This window comes from Papio anubis, chromosome 3, assembly GCF_008728515.1.
Source record: "Papio anubis isolate 15944 chromosome 3, Panubis1.0, whole genome shotgun sequence".
NCBI lineage: Eukaryota > Metazoa > Chordata > Mammalia > Primates > Cercopithecidae > Papio > Papio anubis.
The window spans coordinates 93,419,059-93,439,597 of NC_044978.1; the positions used below are offsets into that span (position 1 = coordinate 93,419,059).

The 20,539-nt window shown below is 34.8% G+C and overlaps 1 protein-coding gene across 1 annotated transcript in view; it reads right to left on the bottom strand.

The window, feature by feature from the left end:
* Positions 1-542: 542 nt before the first annotated feature.
* The window catches only part of GABRA4 (gamma-aminobutyric acid type A receptor alpha4 subunit), a 61,036-nt gene continuing 41,039 nt past the window's right edge, over positions 543-20,539 (bottom strand). The window contains exon 7 of the mRNA XM_031664417.1: positions 543-5,864. Within this exon, the coding sequence (XP_031520277.1) occupies positions 5,334-5,864 (531 nt within the window). The 3' untranslated portion in view covers positions 543-5,333. The remainder of the gene's footprint in view (positions 5,865-20,539) is intronic.

Consider the following 20,539-nt stretch of genomic DNA (forward strand, 5'->3'; position numbering starts at 1 on the left):
AAAGAAACACCATCCAGGCCGGGCGCGGTGGCTCAAGCCTGTAATCCCAGCACTTTGGGAGGCCGAGACGGGCGGATCACGAGGTCAGGAGATCGAGACCATCCTGGCTAACACAATGAAACCCCGTCTCTACTAAAAATACAAAAAAATTAGCCGGGCGTGGTGGCGGCGCCTGTAGTCCCAGCTACTTGGGAGGCTGAGGCAGGAGAATGGCGGGAACCCGGGAGGCGGAGCTTGCAGTGAGCCGAGATCCCGCCACTGCACTCCAGCCTGGGCGACAAAGCGAGACTCCGCCTCAAAAAAAAAAAAAAAGAAAAAAGAAACACCATCCAAATTTCAACAATTTCTTCAGTTTTACCCTCCTATTTTTATCTTATATTGATATGTCAATTTAATTTTGTATTATTTAGTGACAGCATATATGTCATATTGGCTTCTACATTTATAAAACTGTGTCTTTTAATCAAGCAATATACTCTTCTAGAGAAACATATCCAAATATAAAATATTTGTAATTTCTGGGTGGTAGAATTTTGAGATTCTTTTTAAATTTCCGCAATGTCTATCTTTAACAGTCATGTATCACTTTTACAAATGACAATGAAGTAATTGCACTTAAAAAAAAAAAAAAAGAATAGAAGGCAAAGTTTAAGAGAGGAAAGAAAAAAAATAAGAGCTCTCTATTGTTCCACTACCTCTAGATTTGTGGCCCTCCAAACCATAGTTCACACAATAATCAGGTGATTTCTCTAAAATAGAAAAATAAGGATGTTAGTTTTCATAGTATTATCCTTCGAGATTTTTAATAAATTGCCACTAATCCTGAACAAATTCCATTATTTTAGTAATTTACATAAAACTCTCCCTAATCCAGGCCGTTTCGGTCTTTCCAACATCAACAACTCTCACTTCCCTGCATTCACCCTTCCCTCCAAACACTGAACTAAGAATTTGTAGTAAGAGTTTCCTTTGACTTTCCACATCTTCATCTCTTCTCCTGCCTCAGGTGGTGATAAAATTGTGCTTTTGTTTTTTTGTTTGTTTGTGGAAGTGGGAACGGAGGCTATAAGAACTACAAATCCTTCTACAAAATTTAGTTTAAGATTATCTCTGTGAAAGCTTCTCTGCTATCACTCTTGTCCCTCTCCATCAACAATGTTATTTAGTTATGTGCATCTTTTATCCACCTCTAGATCAGTGCTATGTGAGCAATTTTGGAGCCTGAGGCAGAAGAAAATATTATTACTACTGATTCCATTAATTTATTTAAAATTTGTATATTCTGTTCGTCATAAATTTTTTGCATTAATTTTGATTTTTAAAAATATTGACTTAAATATTAGGTATCTTGATTATTGAAGTTTGGGTGTCCCCATATATATTTGTGCCTGAGATGAGTATCACCCTAGTTTTGGCCCTGCTGTATTCTACTGAAGCATTTGTTACACCCCATAATTTTTGTCTGTACATCCATCATCTCTACCAGACTGTGACTACCTGCAAGGAAAGGGGCTAATTTTATCTCTGTATATCTAAAAATCAGCACAGTTTCTAAACTGGGCAGGAGCCCACTTAGTGAATAAAAGGCCAGGAAATCCCAGAAAGGAGAAATAACCAATATTCTACAGTCTTTAAAGAATACAATCTTCCCTGGGGAAGAATACACTTAATCTAAATGGAGAGATGTTATACATATTTTTTAAGGTAAGGAAACCTTAGTTTGAAGCAAGCCATGAACTTAAAGTAATCAAGCGGCAGAACTAAATTTTTGTCCATAAGCACTTATTTGTGGTGCAAACTATTCAGTGTTTTTATTACAAGAGTATGCTTTTATTTACTATGAAAATCAGAGAATATTAAAACTGAAAAGCTCTTAGATATTACATAATCCACCTCCTCCCTGTTATAAATGAGGAATCAGTCTTAGAGAGGTTAAGAGACTTGCCAAAAACCACAAGACAGTCAGAACTTGAAATTAAGTGACCCATCTCCACACCTGGTGCCTTCTACTTGAGATTATTCACAAATTTAGAAGAGGAGACCATTGAGAACAGGAATGGGGAGAGCGGAGATTTTTTTCTAGGCCAGAAAGAATTGGCCAGCTTGTGGGTAAAATAAGCCACAGATAAATTTTTTATGCATTGTTTAAAATGGGGTCACCGTTAAGGTAAGGTTATTGAAAAATGACCTTTCAAAGTTCTTTCCAACCCTGTGATTTTATCTTTGTCATTTAACTTCCCTATGACTCATTTTATCAAATAAAGGGTGACTCTACTCTCTACCTACTTTAATACAAGATTTGTGAGGTCCAATTTAAAATATACATTATTCAAAGTACTATGTATATGCACAAGTGCAAGTCATTTTAAACTGCAGATTAATCATGTAAATATATTTTTATACCTAGTCATGCCTGTAGGAAATTGAAAGTAATTATGTAGCAGTTAGTGGCCAACTTGGACTGCAGGCACTAGGTCCTGAATAAAACTATTCTGAATTTCACCTTAAAAGAGTTATATAAAGGTACCATTCACAGCCAAAATTATTCATTATTATTCAGAGATAGCCAGAACGTTGGGTGCCCCTAATTATTCTTGTGAGATTTTCTAACAGGGAAAAGTGACTGGCTCTTCACAAAAGTGTTTTTACTTGATGTACCTCTGGGTTATTGGGAAGATAGAAATGATGACCAAAATAAAAATCACTGAATGAATTCGATGAAATTCAGTTAAGGAAAGCAAGCAACATACTACTACTATTATTATTATCATCATCATCATCATCATCATCATTAACGTTGTGTGCAAATGAAATAATTTATCTTAATAATAATGTTTAAGCTTTCTAGTTAATGTGTTCTTCAAATTAACAATTAAGAATCCTTGGTTAATTTTGTCCTTTCTCGTTCTTTGGCCACCTGATTTATTTTTAAACCTTCATATGTAAAGGTAAGAAAGGAAAATCTATGAGTTCACCTAGATCTCCTGTCTACAAAACTAAAATCATTTCTTTTTATCTCTTCATACTCTGTAAGATTTGTAGAAGAATACTTCTTTTTTTAAAGGAAGCCAATGAATAGTCAATGAATTATTTCTTAAGATAGGCCAATAGATTAGCAAAGAGTAAGAGTTCCTCACCAAAACAACAACAACAACAACAACAAAACAACAATAATAACAAATAAAACAGCCTTTTCATCAGAATAGTGAACTATCAGTTTCTAGCATAGTTCCTGGAACAAAGTACGCTCTGAATAACTAGCAGTGAATCAATTGTGCTTCCAACCACATTTCCAAGCATTGTTCTCAAGGCCAGAAATCTATTCACATTCATGAAATAATTTATGATAACCTTTTTTGTACAAGTACTCTTTATTAAATATATACATATATACAGATGTTACCAGGCCTAATTTTACTAGAATCAGTTTTAAAATGGGGGATCGGGACTGGATGATTTCTACAGTATCTTTCAGCCTTAAAATGTGTTGATTTTATGGAATACCTAGAAAGACAGCCAAGAAAGAATTCTTAGATATGACTTACAATTAATATTTGACATTTGCACAATTTTCAGGTCTCAAAAACTACTATTATAAGGTAATGAAATAACTGAAAAATCGATGCCAATTACCTACTATCAATTCTTTTCTAAAACAAACAAACAAACAAACAGAGAGAGAGTGATTTCGTCTGCAATGTGGCCATTTCTATCAATATGTTCCCTAAAACACCCAGAACACATTCACTCATCCATTCCAGAGCAGATAGAGAGAAGCACAGAAGAAAATCTAAAGGCAATATGACGAAAACCAGACTTAGGTTGAGCTGCATAGACAGTTGCAAAATTTTCAATTAAGTTGTTAAGCCTACCTAATGAGAAAGAAGTCAGTAGATGAAAATCCTAATAAACCACATAGCAGGGTCAGTGGCATTCTACCCCACAGCTATATTTTCTTTACTCCTTTCATTTGCCGCTCTCTTAATTTTAAAATATTCACCTTAGTTATAAAACCTTAAAAAAAAACTCCTAAAAAACCAACATGAAGACTGCCCAGAATTACAGAACTACAGACACAAAAATTCTTCAAAATACAGCATTTCACTAGTTAATATATAGATCTATGTTGGGGAAAGCACCTGAAAATGACCGTGCTGAGTTCCTATTTCTGATGATTCTGTGATTCTGATCAAATTCTACTCTGTGACTCTGATCAAATTTGAGACAGTTAATCTATTAAGTTTTATACTGCCCAGATTTTTACTTTCAAGTGCACAATGCTTTTCACTTACAGAACAATCTGTACCACATTCTCATCTATTTGGAAAACCAATTGCTGAAGTTGTACTAACATGTACTTATCTCAAAGTGGTTATGTGAACAAATATATTTGTTATCCACTATCAGTATAGGAGGAGAAAATATTTTGAATATGTTGTCAGACTCTAAATAAATGTCCTTCACTAAAGAATGCAATGTCCTCTGCTAGTTTATGGTTCTTTGGCATGCATTGAGTGTTCTACTTTTTAAGTAATATTGTAGGTAAAGGTGCAAGAGCTTTCCTAGAGAGACAGTTTCTAGCATAGTTCCTGGAACACAGCAGGCTCTGAATAACTATGTAGTAAATAAATACATACCTGAATGAACTACCATGAAAAAGAATTCATACAATGAGTTAAACTTTGGCTCAGAGAACAAAATTTCAAATTAACTGTTAAGTACTGTTTGGCCAACATAAGAAAGGGAACATGTTTCCTCTGGTCTTTGTCTTAGTTTTTTATGCTGCAGAGTTTTTACTCTATTGATCAGCGTTTATACTATTCCTTTTTTTTTTTTTTTTTTTTTGCCAATGTTTCATTTAACAGGAAAATTTCTTTTCCTGAAGCTCCTAAGAAGATCACCAAAGGTCACTGCACATGACATCCAATAAACAATTCTCGTTAAGGGCAGTGCCACTGGGAAATTTAGGGTGGCAGGTTGATATTCATCGGGTAGATTTTTAAAATGTCATAGTCTGTTTTCAAATATCAATGAAAAAATATGTGCCACATGTCTCTAATAGCTCTATTTCTCTTATCCCAACTTTCCAGGATGGTGTGTATTCTATCTAAGTGAATGCTGAGTTCTTTTAAAATAATTTTTCTGGAAAATAAAAACATAGTTCACTTTTTCACTGAGGAATTAACTCTCCCAATAACTGGCTTATATCTTTAAATGGAAAAAATTACATAGATTTTTTTATTTTAATAAAGAATAGTTGTTTATATTTAAAAACATTTAAAAAGACATTCTGCATTTTCATCATCTTTTAGCAAACTACTATAGCAACAAAATTACATTAGACTCTCTGATTTCTCCATAGTGTCCTTAGATAAATAAACAACCCAATAAACCATGTTAAATGCCCCAAATGTGACTGGAAAGAGAATACGGGCATATTTGTCAATTTTACTTGTGCCGGATCCAGAAGGTGGTGGAGCTGATGGAGGAGGAGTAGCTGACAACTTCCCAGTAGCCCCTATGGTATTAACTGTGGTCTTAATCCTCTGCAATCTTGATCCAAACACGTGACGAGTAGAAGCAGATGCAACTGAAGCCTTTCGAGACACATATCCAGTTCGGCTAGAAGCAGGAGAAGTAGATGGAAGTGCTCTTGCCGCAGATATGGTTTCAGCTGCATTTGCACGGCTGAATGGGTTTGGACTGGAAGCTAAGTAAGACCGAGGTGTGCCTTTAGAAGATTCTTGAACAACTGTGGAAGATTTGCTTGAATGGTTTCCCACCACAGTTCTGTTGCCAACATCAGATTCAGAGTGAACCGAAGCATTTGTTCTTTTTCTCATGTTCAAATTGGCATTTGTATTCTGAAAAGGTATATGAAAAAATATATTGGTTATGTAACTTTATGCAGCTTTGTACAAAATTTAAAGGGATCAAAATTCTTAAAATCAGTCATTTCTATAAAATAAAACTTTATTAATAAGCTGTAGTCACCTTGATTTTAAAAAGCTTTAAAATATATAACTAAATATAACGTGCATACATTTGAAACTTTGAACCAAAAATCTTCTATTTCAAAACATGGTCTATTCTTATAAATAATTAGACCTTAAATCTATAGAAAGAAGATTAAGTTGTTAGAACGACAAGCTGATGTTATACTTAATTGCATTTTAAGAGTTAATGATTACTGTTCTAAAAGTTATTTGTTTAGTTTTATTGTAAATAATATTCTGTATATGTCATATAGACTTCAAATTTCTCTATGTGTTTACTTTATAAACAGGGAGAACCATACCTAGTCATGTACACAGAATACCAACAATAACAACTATCCATATGTACATAACATTTATTTATTTAAAAAGTCCAAAAACTTTGATTTCCAAATCCTTTGAATTTACTGTCATAAAAGGCATAGGTAATTATACACATTATTTTAAAATCTAACAATCCTGACACATTTTATTTCTCACTTCAATTAATAATGAAAACACAAATAAAATTTAATTAGAAAAGGTTGCATTAGACTTATAAACAGCATCAACGAATAGTTGCATAAATATCTGGATTCAAACCATTAACCAATAGTGATTAAATTGAAATACATTTCACTGGTTTTCATCAAATTATTTTCTTTGTAGAACAAGATTGTATTTGAAGAAAGTTGTGCAGCAAGCCACTAAAATTCTTATAATATTGACAGCCACAATAAACAACTATGTACATAATTAATTATAGATTCTCCATGCTAATGAAGGACAGCAATTTCTCAGATGATCCCCCAAATAGTCACATCTAATTTTTTAGAATATATGATGATATTTCCGCAGTAATTTTTCTTCTCTATGTTTATTCTAAGCTATATTAATGTTAGATGATAATTACTTCCATAACTTCTCCCCTTACCATTTCATGAAGTAGATGGTGAGTGAAAAAATGGAGAAATAGAGGAGAGAGAAAGAAGAACAGCTCATAAAAGGGTGATTGGAAGAAGCCAGCCTCAAAGGGCAATTCACAGACACTAATATATGAAGTGGGTAGATTATATATAATTAATTAAGATCTCACTTTAGACATAAAGGTTTACTCTATAAATGTAATCTGTATTAGTACACTCATCTAGCATGCTTAAAGTTCAACTCATATCTCATAAATCATGACTACAAGGTCGCTGAGTAGACAAAAACAGCCTCACAAAACAGAGTCAATGTAGACTCTGACAGGTGTAGAAAGCATTTGTCATGTCAACTTGTCGTATTCTTCTAAGCAGGTTGCAGTTGAACTAATGAGCAATTGTAGCCTAACATATGGCACTGAATTTGGGTGGAGAAAATTGAAATCTAAATTGACATCAACCTAAAAGCTGAAGAACCATTACTTATCCTTCACTTTTCCTCTACATAGAACATTACAAATATCACCTAATTAATCTTTAGATTTTGAATCACTTGTTACAGAAAAGGATAGTAATTAATTGATTATCATTGATCCTAAAATGTTATACACATGGTGAATAATATAAAAAAAGAACAAGGTATATCCTTACAATTTAAAGAGCATATATAATCTTTGGCAAGGAAGCATACATACACAAATGATACAATAAAAGAATATAACAAAAGGTAACAAACTATGACCAAATGCTGAATATCCCAAGAAGAGAAGAAAAGAGAGTAAAAATGATAAATTGGACAAACAGGAAAGTAATACATTTTTTCAAATATAATATGATAGTTGCATACTGTCTTCTTCTTTCAGTCAGTTAGGTTGTCCATGACCTTTAGAAATCTGTATGTTTCCTAACACTAAATTCTAAGGACTGGAGACTTTCCCTGCCAGTAAAAATGAAGTAACAGGAACTGAATCTACTTTCCTGCCTAAAATGACCCCCAAAACTTGACAAAATATGCAAAAAAAACAAAAACAAAAACAAAAACCTGTTGTTTGAAGAAACTGGCCATTAGACAACACAGAACCATAATCACTGAGAGGGAAAAAGCAAACTTGAGAGAGTTGCCATGCTGTGGTTTAGGAATGGAAAAGCCAGAAAAAAACTGGCAGGCTTCCTGAACTGAAGAGATGAAGTTAAGAATCTTGGGAGACCAAGGTGGCTAGAGTTCACAGGACAAAGTACCAGAGATAAGAATGCTAAACAAAGAGAGAACTCTAAAGATCTAAAGAGAGTCCTCATTGAGCATTTTACCAAACAAAGATCAGTTTGTGAGTGTGAGGTAACTACCCAAGGCTGAAAGGAACCATCTGAAATGATTAGAAAAAACAATATCTGACATTCACCCAAAGCCAGGAATAGTGCATGTTTCCACCTGCTGGACTAGAAAATGTCAACATTCATGTAGCATTTGGTAGAGTACGTAGAAGTGGCTGTCTTAATAGTATAGTATAAATAGCCTCAAACACTGCTCTTGTATTGTCTAACGCATTTTAAGAGCAAGAGTAGGAAGGATCAAACTGACTCCAAGTAACTTTACTGCCCCCCAAAACAAAGTATTAAAACATTTAAGTTCTTTTGTTCTAGACCAGTATCCTTCTGGAATGTCCTGAGATCTTGTAAATTGTGTTCTATATAATAGATTGGCTTCAAAAGTGACACCAATTCATCATTTCTCTCTATATTCATGCCCTCAATATTCATGCTCCATATTCAGGCCCAGGAGCTTACCCATTCCTGACCCATCCAGAGTTGGAGTCTATTTTTCCATAAGCTGCCTAATGACTTTCTTTGTCCAACAGTATGTGGAGGAAATGATAGTTTGCCATTTCCAATTTTTAACCTCAACAGTTCTTACTTGCTTACACTCTTTCTCGAAACACTGCCACTACCACCATAAGAACAAGTCAGCCTGGCTAGCCTGCCAGAGATTGAGAGATCATTTGGAGAATAGCCAGTTATCACAATGAGACAATCCTAGAACACCTAACAACTAGCTGATACTAGATTCACTAGTGTTCCGTTAAGAGAAAATGAGCTGCCCAAGCAAGCGTAATCAAAATCAACAGAATTCACAATTGATCCATAGACTTGGGAGCAAAAATAAATATTTATTGTGTGTACCTGAAGTATCATTTTTTTGTTATGCAATATTATTGTGGCAATAGATAGATGAGTTAGATCAAAGGTCCTGATGGGAGGTGCAGCCAAAGGGCTCATGAGGGCAGAAGTTCCTCAGACATTCTAGGATACTTAGAAGATTGGCCTGCCCAGAACTCATAGAGGACCTTTAGGGGGCACTGTTGCCTAATCCACACACTAGCTGAAGGACCAAGATGCTTTGCCCTCCATAATCCCACACTTTAAGAATTACAATATTTTAAAACAGAAAGGGATTTCAGTGATCAACTTATTCCATTACTTCATTTTCCAGTAGAGAAAAGTAAGAACAGAAAGGTTACAGGTGGCTGGAATTCACACAGCAAGTGACTTACTTGGTGTCTGTTCTGCCTCATTGTAGAGGTTCTCTACTTACAAATGTGGAGGAGGCTTTAAAGAACTTAACAAGCTGCACATATTTGAGTCAGTCAAGTATTCATAATAGTATGATGTTAAGAAAAATTATACAAGACTTGGACATCAGAAAAAAATACAGCATGTCTTTTCAATGTCATAATAGAGTATTGTTTAACAAGCCCACACAAGGATAATTAAATCTTTAGACTCATTTACTTGAATTTGATTTTGCCATTTAATATTTGATTAGAACCCAAACACTGTCAAGTTAACATATTCAATTATGGATTCTTGTTTAGTACAAAAGATCACCAAAGGTTATGGTTTTATTGCCTTGTAAGACATTAAGCACTTCTGTATTTAACCTACCAGTCTTATTTTACTTTTCCTTTTTAAAAAATTGCCTATAAGTAGCCATTCCTCAAAATGACTTTGAATCCATTTTACCGTCTAAGTGGTTCTCTCATTAATTAACCATTGAACCAATCTTGGAGACCTGTCCATTCATTATTTGTAGGTCATGTTTTCAACAGTTGGAAAACTATATTCTGACGATATCTACTATTGGGTAAGTTATAAATATCAAAGAAATAAAAGCTTAGATTTGAATAATATGCCTAGAGAAAGAGAAAAGCCTAAGCAAAAATAAAAAGAATCAGTATAAGGTGGTTAGAAAAAAGAACAATGAAGTAAGAGATTTTTTGAGAGTAGGGTGAGCAATATGAACAGTACCAAAAAGATTACTGTCTGAAAACAAAGATCAAGTATTTTTATTCCAGTTTAAAAGAAGTAATGATAGAGCATAAAGACTGTCTTATCAATCTTTGTAGATTAATGCACACAGTAGGCACCTACTTCAGAATTGATTAATTGCATTAAAATGGATATCCTATAGAATCAAGATCATTTTTCAAATTAGAAAGTGTCAAATATTTTTATCTGATCTCCAATTTATTATTTCTTTTTCTGTGGGACACATCTTCAGAATATTGTAGGTAGTGCCTAAGGCATTTAAGTTATCTTGACTCAATCTCAAGTACAGCTGACAATGCCTTAGAAGTTTCACTATTTTGTATACCATATCCTACATAAAGGAAAGTGGAATTAGACTGATTTGAGACTTAAATCATTGCTCTCTGCCAAGCAGTTAAATGACACTCAAGTTATTTTTGTAGTTATGTCTCAAGTTTTACTCTGTTAAAAGTAGTCATTTTCCACGATGACAGACCACAAAAGGAATAAGGTATCTGCTGATCTATCTGGCAGACGACTCACCAGGAAGAATATTCACCCAGCCTTCACATTTTGGTGCAACTAATGTGTCAGAATGATGTTGTGTTTCATACAGAGTGTAGAGACTTCAGTGGTTCCATCATGATTTAGCTGATGCACAGTGGTTTCGAACAAGAAAAAGCACCTAAGCTTCATTTGAATTTTAAAAAATGATTTAGTTTGAAATCACTTTGTCATTAGTCACAATAGCCTGAAGCAAGAAAAGAGATGCAAGGTAGTAGATTTAAACATTACCAACAAATTAAAGCAGTAACAGGCAAACAGGAGCAGATCCAAGCAATTCGTCAATCGTGACTGTGATCTGACACAATTTCTAAACAATTTTTATCAACTGCAAAAAAAGAATCATCTCAACTTATTACTCTAGCAGCAAAGAGATAAAGTGACTAAGATTAGGTTTGCAGAATGCATGCAGCTACATTCATATTGCTTGCTTGAAAAGCTAATGAAGTTTAGCTTTGATGAAGTTTAATAAAATGTAATTTAATCCTTGTAAATTAAAAACTAACAATAATAATAACGAATTTATCTTCTAGAATATCAATGAGTCACATACTAAAAAAAAGAATCTAGTAATGTAAAGACATTTATTCAAGGCCATTTAGGGAAATAAGTGTGGTAGAGCAACTAGAACTAAACTCCAAGGTAATGATTTACTGAGAACTGTCAATAGCATTTTTAGAAAGTGCTACGCATAGAAATTTTTAACACGTCCCTTCCAAATAAACATGCTAAATATTTTATAAATAGTTAGCAAGGCACTCTATCATATATTGAGCTCCAAAATGTAGAAACCAAAATGCTGAGTTCCCTATTTATTGTATTTAATTTCCTCCCAATGTTGGCATTTAATTCAATGTTTATATTTCCATAAGTTATAGAAATATTACTTTCAATATCAGGCACTGGGATAAACTTTTGTTTTCCATTTGGGATTACCAGAAAAAGAAATCTTAAAGAATCCATTCATTTTCCCTTTACATATTTAGAGTTGAGGGTTTAAAACAGAATTTCTTTAAGATAGGTGACTTTGTGATTACTTTTGTTTCATACTGATTCCTAGTGTTTCTTTTTTATTTGTAAATATTTTGTATAGTAGATATATGGCTCCAATGGAGGAAACCACTTTGTTAGAGACTTCTTTGGTCAGAGCAGAGGTTCTTAGCTTGATTAAGCAGACTTGTTCAAATGCTAGCTGAAATCACACCAGGAGCTGCTTTCATCAATGCCACCAACATACCCCTGGAGAGAAAAGAGTGCAAAGGACACTCCACTCACTTCCTCTAAATACAGATACTAAGCTAGATGAATCTTTTCTTATTCAATGTAGAAAAGCAGTATTGTGGTTATACAAAGTATCTATAAGCATAATCTGAGACTAGTTAAAAACTCAAAGTCTCAAACAAGCCCTATTTGCAGGTAGTCTTTTTCATTAGCTATGCTGTTGTCAGTGATCCAGGGATCAGAAATTGAAAAACGCTTGCTAAACAGTTAAAATTGTGGGCTTCCAAATCAGACAGACCTGGTTGCAAATGCCGAATTTGTCATTTACTAGCTATGAGATATTCAGCAAGTTATTTAGCCTCTCAAAACCTCAAAGTCCTTGCTATAGGAGTAATAATGCTGCCTTCCTCCTAATAAATATATAAGATAATGCATGTAAGGCACTTAGCTCAATGTCTAGCACATAGTAGGATTCAAATGAATATTATATAGAAGTAACCCAGCTGAGGTCACATAATAAGATTCTGCCTCCAAAAGAAAATGGTACATCACAGAAATAAATAATTACAGAAAACAAAATTTTAGAAGACAATATTATACATCTATGAAAATATGGCCATCATGTCTAATAATTACCACAGCAAATGACACTGAAGGAGAGAATAGTCTATGGAGTGGGATTTGAGCAATGAGAACACACAGACACAGGGAGGGAAATATCACACACTAGGGCCTGTCAGGGGTGGGGGACTAGGGGAGGGATAGCTTTGGGAGAAATACCCAATATAGATGACGGGTTGATGGGGTGCAGCAAACCACCAGGGCACGTGTATACCTATGTAACAAACCTGCACATTCTGCACATGTATCCCAGAACTTAAAGTATAATTTTAAAAAGCTTTTTAAAAAAGAATATTCTATGGTGAAGTCAGTCAGGGAAAGGATGTTGCTGGTGAAAATGAGAAATAAATACAAAGAAATACAAAATGCAATAGAAAAATCAACATTCATATTGATAGTAAGGGTGCAAATTAACACTAGAGTAAACCTTATAACTTATGCATAAGACATGTCAAAAAGCTCTTTAGGAAAAAGTAGCAGTAACAACAACCAAAACAATGGCTAACTCTTCTTGAGTGATTCTTTTGCACGTGGCACTCAGCTAACATGCTTTTAATTGAACTATCTGCTACACCTAATGTCATGTGCCATGTTAGAAAAACTATAGCCACAAATGTTTCAATGTCTAAGAAAAGATGTGGGTTACATAAGAAGGAGATCTCGTGTACTATTCTATCAGATCACAGATCACTGTTTCTTTTATTTTATTTCTTTTCTTTTTTTTTTTTTTAGACGGAGTTTCGTTCTTGTTGCCCAGGCTGGAGTGCAATGGCATGATCTTGGCTCACCGCAACCTCCGTCTCCTGGGTTCAAGTCATTCTCCTGCCTCAGCCTCCTGAGTAGCTAGGATTACAGGCATGTGCCACCACGCTCGGCTAATTTTTTTGTATTTTTAGTAGAGACGGGGTTTCTCCATGTTGGTCAGGCTGGTCTCGAACACCCAACCTCAGGTGATCCACCCGCCTCAGCCTCCCAAAGTGCTGGGATTACAGGCATAAGCCACCACACCCAGTCTCCTGAACTTTTATAACAACTTTGGTCTTCTTCAACCACCAAATATTTTTCCCTGAATGTTTTCACTTCCCTGCAGATTATGACTCACTCGTAATGTGAATAAGTAAGTATCTGTGTGTATGTGTGCAAGTGTACATGTGTTTTGGATTTCAAACCATGCATTTGTTTAAATATTGAAAAATGTAATTAGCAATGTAATTTATAACTTTTCTTTTTCACACTTTAAGAATATTTTTAATCCTTGAAAGTGGAGTTAATGTATATATAGAGATCTGATAAAACATTACAAAAGGCGGCTAAATTAGATGGCAAGTAAATTCACCTTTAAAGCATCCACATTATCCTATGGGAATTATTTTCTTCAGCTTCAAAATATTCAGAAAATTATATTCAAACTCAGACAATATTTCTACAATGCTTTATTCTTAATATAGACTTGATATGACTTCATCATAATGAAATTGTGCTATGATGAATAGCCATCCAGAAGGATTCAAGTCCATGCCAACCCTATAGGTGGCTGGCATCGCAAGTAGTCTGAGTTACAATTTTATCTACATCAGCAAAGGCAACACGGGTGCTGTCTAAAAAACAATCATTTATCAAGGCAGGATTCTCAGTATACTTTTGCTGGGGAGAAAAAAATTCCATAGCTCAGGCATTATGAGAGAGTAAAATAGCCCTCTGTAAAACAATAGCTATGCAAGGTAAGTAAGTCTTTGATGAGTCAAGAACCTTGCTGAATTTAGAATTACAATTTCCAATTCCAATTCCAATTTCTTTGAAATTCCAGACAATATTTGCCTAATGAATGTAAACATTTATAATAACTGTAATAGATCTATTTTTAGGGAAAAGTAGTTCAAGTTCCATGATTCATCTCTTGTTGAAGCATATTCCCCAGGTCCAGTGGGTAATAGAAGATCCACAATTAATGACATAAGTAATAAGGTCTTATTAAGGACAGTGATTCAACTCATTCATTCATTAATTCAACTGTTTCAAGTTATTTTCCTGGGCATTGGGAGCACAGGGGTGAAAAAATAATATAGTATTTGCAATTTATCTCAAGAATCACAAAAAATAATAAACAGTAAATGGTATAAAGAAAAATTAGAGGAACTAGGGAATACATTACCCAGCCAAGAAGGTTGGAAAACCTCTTTGTGGAAGTAATACTTAGGCTGAGATATTAGCAACAAGTAAGTTTTAAATAGGCAAAAGAGCTCACTGTTCCCTTTCGGGGTGAGGGAAGAAGATGCCTGTTGGTACAAGAAACAATTTTTCAAAGATTTCTCTCAGTGGTATAAGGATAGGGAAGATCAATACTCTTCCTTGTCAAGAGAAATTTGAAGTTTCTTGAAGATATTCTAAGTTCTTCCCTTTCTCTTCTTACTTTTTCTTTTGAAGTGAACAATTATGGCAATGATTTATAATGCATTCTACTCTAACATAATTAATATCTGATAATATCACTTTCCAGACAGAAATCCTGAATAATCATTAATATTTCTACAATGTATTGAGCCCTTAATATAGGCCAGGCACTACCTAAAGCGTTTTCACAAATAACCTCACATAGTTCCTACAACAACTCGTGAGATAGTGCTAATGTTTTCATTTTCCCAATGAGGGCACTGAAACCTAAAACGTTGAGCACCTCTCTCTCCCAACATGATACAATTAAAATGTGTTATTCATGATTTGAGTCCCAAATACATACTCTTAACCACTACGAGAGGCCACCTGCAGTAGCAAATATGTATACTCATGGAATTAAAAATACATGCTCATGAGATTTTTTTAAAAAAAGAAAAAAGTTTATCTGAAATATGTCCGCAACAACCCCTAAGTGATGTTTGTAAACAGTTTGGATTTGACTTACATTTACATAGTTTCCAATATAAGCTAAGTCCTGTACTAACTTTTTTTGTATCTCACAAAAAAATTTCTCCTGATTAGAAAATCTGTCCTTTCCAGTGCATGTGAAAATTGTTTTAGAGTTCTTACTGATTGTTCTTATTCCCATTCATAATATTCTTTCTACTTTGATGCTTGGCTGTCATGAAGTGCTTATAGATAATACTTTGTATCACAAATATCCTCTACGTTCAGGCATAAATAAATATTTATAAATAGGCTTACATTTAGTTGATTTATTCTACAGAAAACTGTATCTTAACAAGTGCAGTCTAGCTGAGCAAAGTGGTATTTTTAATTGAAGACACTTTCCCTGTGAGTTATTTTAAAAATGAATCAACGCTACTCAAATCTGCATCTTCTATGTGACAAAAATATTTTTATGATGTTCTTCTACAAGAGGAAATCTATTCCCTATCTTTCTTCCACAAACTCTCCCTGAAATTTGGATATAGCACTTTAAAAAGCTATTTAAAAATTTACTATTCAAGATATATGGTAAAACTGATTGAAACATTTTCCTTTGGTACATAAGACACTGAAATTTCGGCTCCATTTGTAGCCCAGAGAAGGTATCAACATGAGCTCTACCTCTTGTTTCTGATTTGAGAATGATTCTTCATTCTCAAAATTTTCTACAAATAATTAAAGTTAATAAAGTTAATTAACACATTTGCCAAATTATGTATAAAGTAACTGTGTGTACACATGTATATGTAGCAGAAGAGGATTCTTTAAGTCACCTATTGTGTCAGTTCTTATATTTTTAAAATCAGTCCTCTCCCCCTTAGTCTTTACAAATGGAAGTATAATCAGTTGGTCATAACGCATATGTTGAATTAGCCTATTAACACAATTCATTACAAATCTACTCTATCTACAATAAAACAGCACATTAAGTCAGCAGAACAAACTTAAGTTCTACTATGACACCAATTGGTAGCACTTACATTGTTAAACAGACACCTGCCACTCTCACCACCCACTCCCCCAAATTGCTGAAGCCATTTGGCTGTTTTCCAGAAACTAATTTGACGTGTCCTGCAGAGTAAGCTCTAAGCTATTAGCTATGGTTTCCAATGGGCATTATCAAAAAACATTCAATGCTTAACAAGGCTCTCAAGCTGAAACAGCTGTTCATCCAAAGTGAAACTTTTTTTAACTTTCTCTGAGTCTAGCTAATCTTACTTGAGCTAGAAAATAAGGTATTAGACTGTTTTGCATGTTCTACCACTTTATGACAAGAAAGCCAATTTTGCACTTCAGTAAAGGCAGATTGCAAATTTAGCATGAATTGAACCAGTAGCTGAGTTGCAATTTATGGCAAATGGCTCATCAGCACATTAATGTATACTGCCAATATAACCACTTCAGCCAGGCAGGCCAGAAACTAGAAGACCCAAATACCTAGTAGGCAGTAAAGGAAATGTGCTCTCTACCAACTTGTGTAAAACAAATCTTAGGCCGGGCGCGGTGGCTCAAGCCTGTAATCCCAGCACTTTGGGAGGCCGAGACGGGGGGATCACGAGGTCAGGAGATCAAGACCATCCTGGCTAACACGGTGAAACCCCGTCTCTACTAAAAAATACAAAAAAGTAGCCCGGCGAGGCGGCGGGCGCCTGTAGTCCCAGCTACTCGGGAGGCTGAGGCAGGAGAATGGCGTAAATGTGGGAAGCGGAGCTTGCAGTGAGCTGAGATCCGGCCACTGCACTCCGGCCCGGGCGACAGAGCAAGACTCTGTCTCAAAACAAACAAACAAACAAACAAACAAATCTTAAAACCGAAAACTATCAAATATAATTCATTTATTATCATTCTTACATTAGTACTTAAAAAAAACAAAGTCAGAACCACAGGTTCTGAAATTAGATAGATTCAAGTTTTGGACTTTGCTAAATACTAGCTTTGTAACCTTGGGTAACTTATTTAGCCTTTCTATGCTTAAGGTTTCTCCTGAGTCAGTGGGAATAATAACAATAACTACTACCTAGAGTTAGTGGTGGGGTAATTTCCATAAAGTGCTTAACACATTGCCTAGCATATAGTAAATGATCAATATTTGTTCAATGTTTTTATTCTATTGTTATCATTTAATATTCTAATAGAGATCTGTAGATGGCAGCTGTCACGTAAAATATTACTGTAGAATTGACCATTATTTCTATACTCAGATATTTGTATTCTTCAACTGAACTAAATGTTAATACTGTAACTTTCCACTTTGGTAAATGTTAGAAATGTATGAGAGCCTATATTTTGTGCCATGTTCAAAATTCATTTTATTTACTTTTCCTAGGAGGACATGATCAGCATCCTTGGAGCAACACTAAGAATTAGCTAAAACTCTTACCATCTTGCCAAGATCTGCCAATTGTAAAGAGATGATTAAGAGCTCCAAGGTTTAAAAGGTTTAAAAGGTTTCCTCTGGGGGTGGTGACTGCTTCAAGAGAGGCACAAAATCAAGAATCCTGTGGATATTATTCTATTTAATATTAACAACTTAAAAATATTTGCACTTACTCAAAATATAGCATGCTAAAATTTCTTTTGGGTTATAAATAAGCCAACACATATATCCAGTAGGACATCATTCAGATGTCTTAAAGGCCTAACATACTTTTAATTTGTTGATTCATCCAGCCATCTAGTTACTCTTCCAATTATTCAACAAATATTTATTGAGTACCTATTTATGTTCCAGGCATTCTTCTTGGGTCTGGTGATACAAGTATAGAAAAACAGTGCAAAATTCTTTTCTTTATGGAGCATCCGCTCATGAGACTCCTCAAATCTGTGAGCTCTTCCAGCAACTATTATCTACCACTACCAGTCTGGGGAAAAATAGTCTACAATTATGGTTTCCACTTCTTCATCTGTCACTCACTTTTCAACTCATTGTTATTTGATTATTCTCCCATCTTTCCTTTGAAATTATTTGTGGATCACTATAATTAGCACTTTTAAAAATCTATGTCTTACCAGTCTAGCCAACACGGTGAAACCCCATCTGTACTAAAAAATATATACAAAAATTAGCCAGACATAGTGGTACACATCTGTAATCCCAGCTACTTGGGAGGCTGAGGCATGAGAATTGCTTGAACCTGGGAGGTGGAGGTTGCAGTGAGCTGAGATTGCACCATTGCACTCCAGCCTGGGCAACAGAGTGAGACTCTGTCTCACACACACACACAAAAATGTATGTCTTACATACTGTCTCAGTAGCATGTAGCACTCTTAATGAATTCTTTATTTCAATTCTTCCCATAATTCTACATTCTAGCAATGTTCCATTTACCTTTATGAGTCTCCAATGTGGGATGCTCTTTCTCTACCTAATTCTAATATGTTATTTTTCCATAGGCTTTAGCTCTCAGTTATCACAGTTTTCTTAGTCTTCAGGTGAATTGGCCTGTTCAGTTGCTTTGAATACAATATTTACATCAATATCATAAAATCAATGTCTTCTCCCCCCAATTTTTTCTAACATCTAGACACATGTAGCCAGTAAGACATCATTTAGATATCCTAGAGGCATACCAAACTTTTAATTTATTTATTCATCTATCTACCAGTTTATTCATTCAATTCTTCAGATATTTATTGAGTGCCAGGCACTCTTCTTGGCTCTGGTAATACGAAAGTAGAGACCAGCCCAAAGTTCTTACCCTTATGTAATTTACATTCTTGCCCATATTCAAAGTCTAATAGAGGTGTGAATTTATTCATATCTAATAAACTCGACGTATTTGTCCAAACAAATATCTTTCCTGCTGTAGTTTAGATCTCAGAGATTAGCACACTATCCAGCTAGCTTTCAAGCCACAAAACTTCAGCTGTTTCTGCTTCCTTCTGCCTTATTCTCTTTTCCTTTCAATTTTTCTCAATATTTTTCTAATCTGTCTCTTCTTCTCCACAGCCCTTGCAAAGACATTCAACATTTTTTACCTGACTATTGCACAGCTTATTAACATTTTGAGATTTAACATCCTTATGCACCTTTTCTCTCTCTACTCTTCATTAAAATAATATTTACACACTATAAATGTGATCATGTCAATTCCTTATTTAAACTTTTTCAGTAGCACCTGATTGTTTTCAGGGGAAAAATTATATGGCATAGCATTCTACATGATTTGGGCCCTGTCTCCCAGTCCAGCCTCATCTCCCCTTCCTTTCCCCAAACCATCCTTTCAGCCATGTCAGGTACCCTGGTATTAGCAAAGGCTATCAGCGCCTGATCCATATTCACTTGGTTTACCCAGGAGGTTACTCCACGTAGGGTGATAGCTTACTGCCTTTCTCTGCCTGAGGGATACTCTGCCTACAGGATCTTTATAAACATTATTTATTTATTTACTTATTTATGTATTTTTAATGTGTATACAGTTATTGGATACATGCGCAATTTTGTTACATGCATAGATCGTGTAGTAGTCAAGTCAGGGCTTTTGGGGTATCCATCACCCAAATAACATACGTTGTACCCATTAACTAATTTTTCAGTAGAATGGTGGTTACCAGTGGTGGTGTGGGCCAGGGGATAATGAGGAGATATCGTTTAAAGGGTACGATATTTCAGTTATGTAACATGAATAAATTCTAGAGATTAAGTGTATAGCATCGGGACTATGGTTAATCATACTGTATTCTACACTAGAAATTTGCTATGAAAGTAAACCTTAGATGTTCTCACCACACACAAAAAGAGTATCTATGTTAAGAGATAGACATGTTAATTAGCCTGACTGTAGTAATCAGTTCACTATGTACATGTATGTCAAAACATGATGCTGCACACCTTAAATATATACAATTTCAATTTAAAAAACACTGCTGAGTGAACCTAATCAACAAAAGACAGGAATTGGTAAGTACTCCAACTTCTTTGTCATCCAGTGGGACTGTTCTAAGGCTTGCCCCCCACATACTTTGGGAAGGTCTCAAGCATGATGAGCACACAGTGGTAAACCCGCTCATTAATGACACTTGACTGGC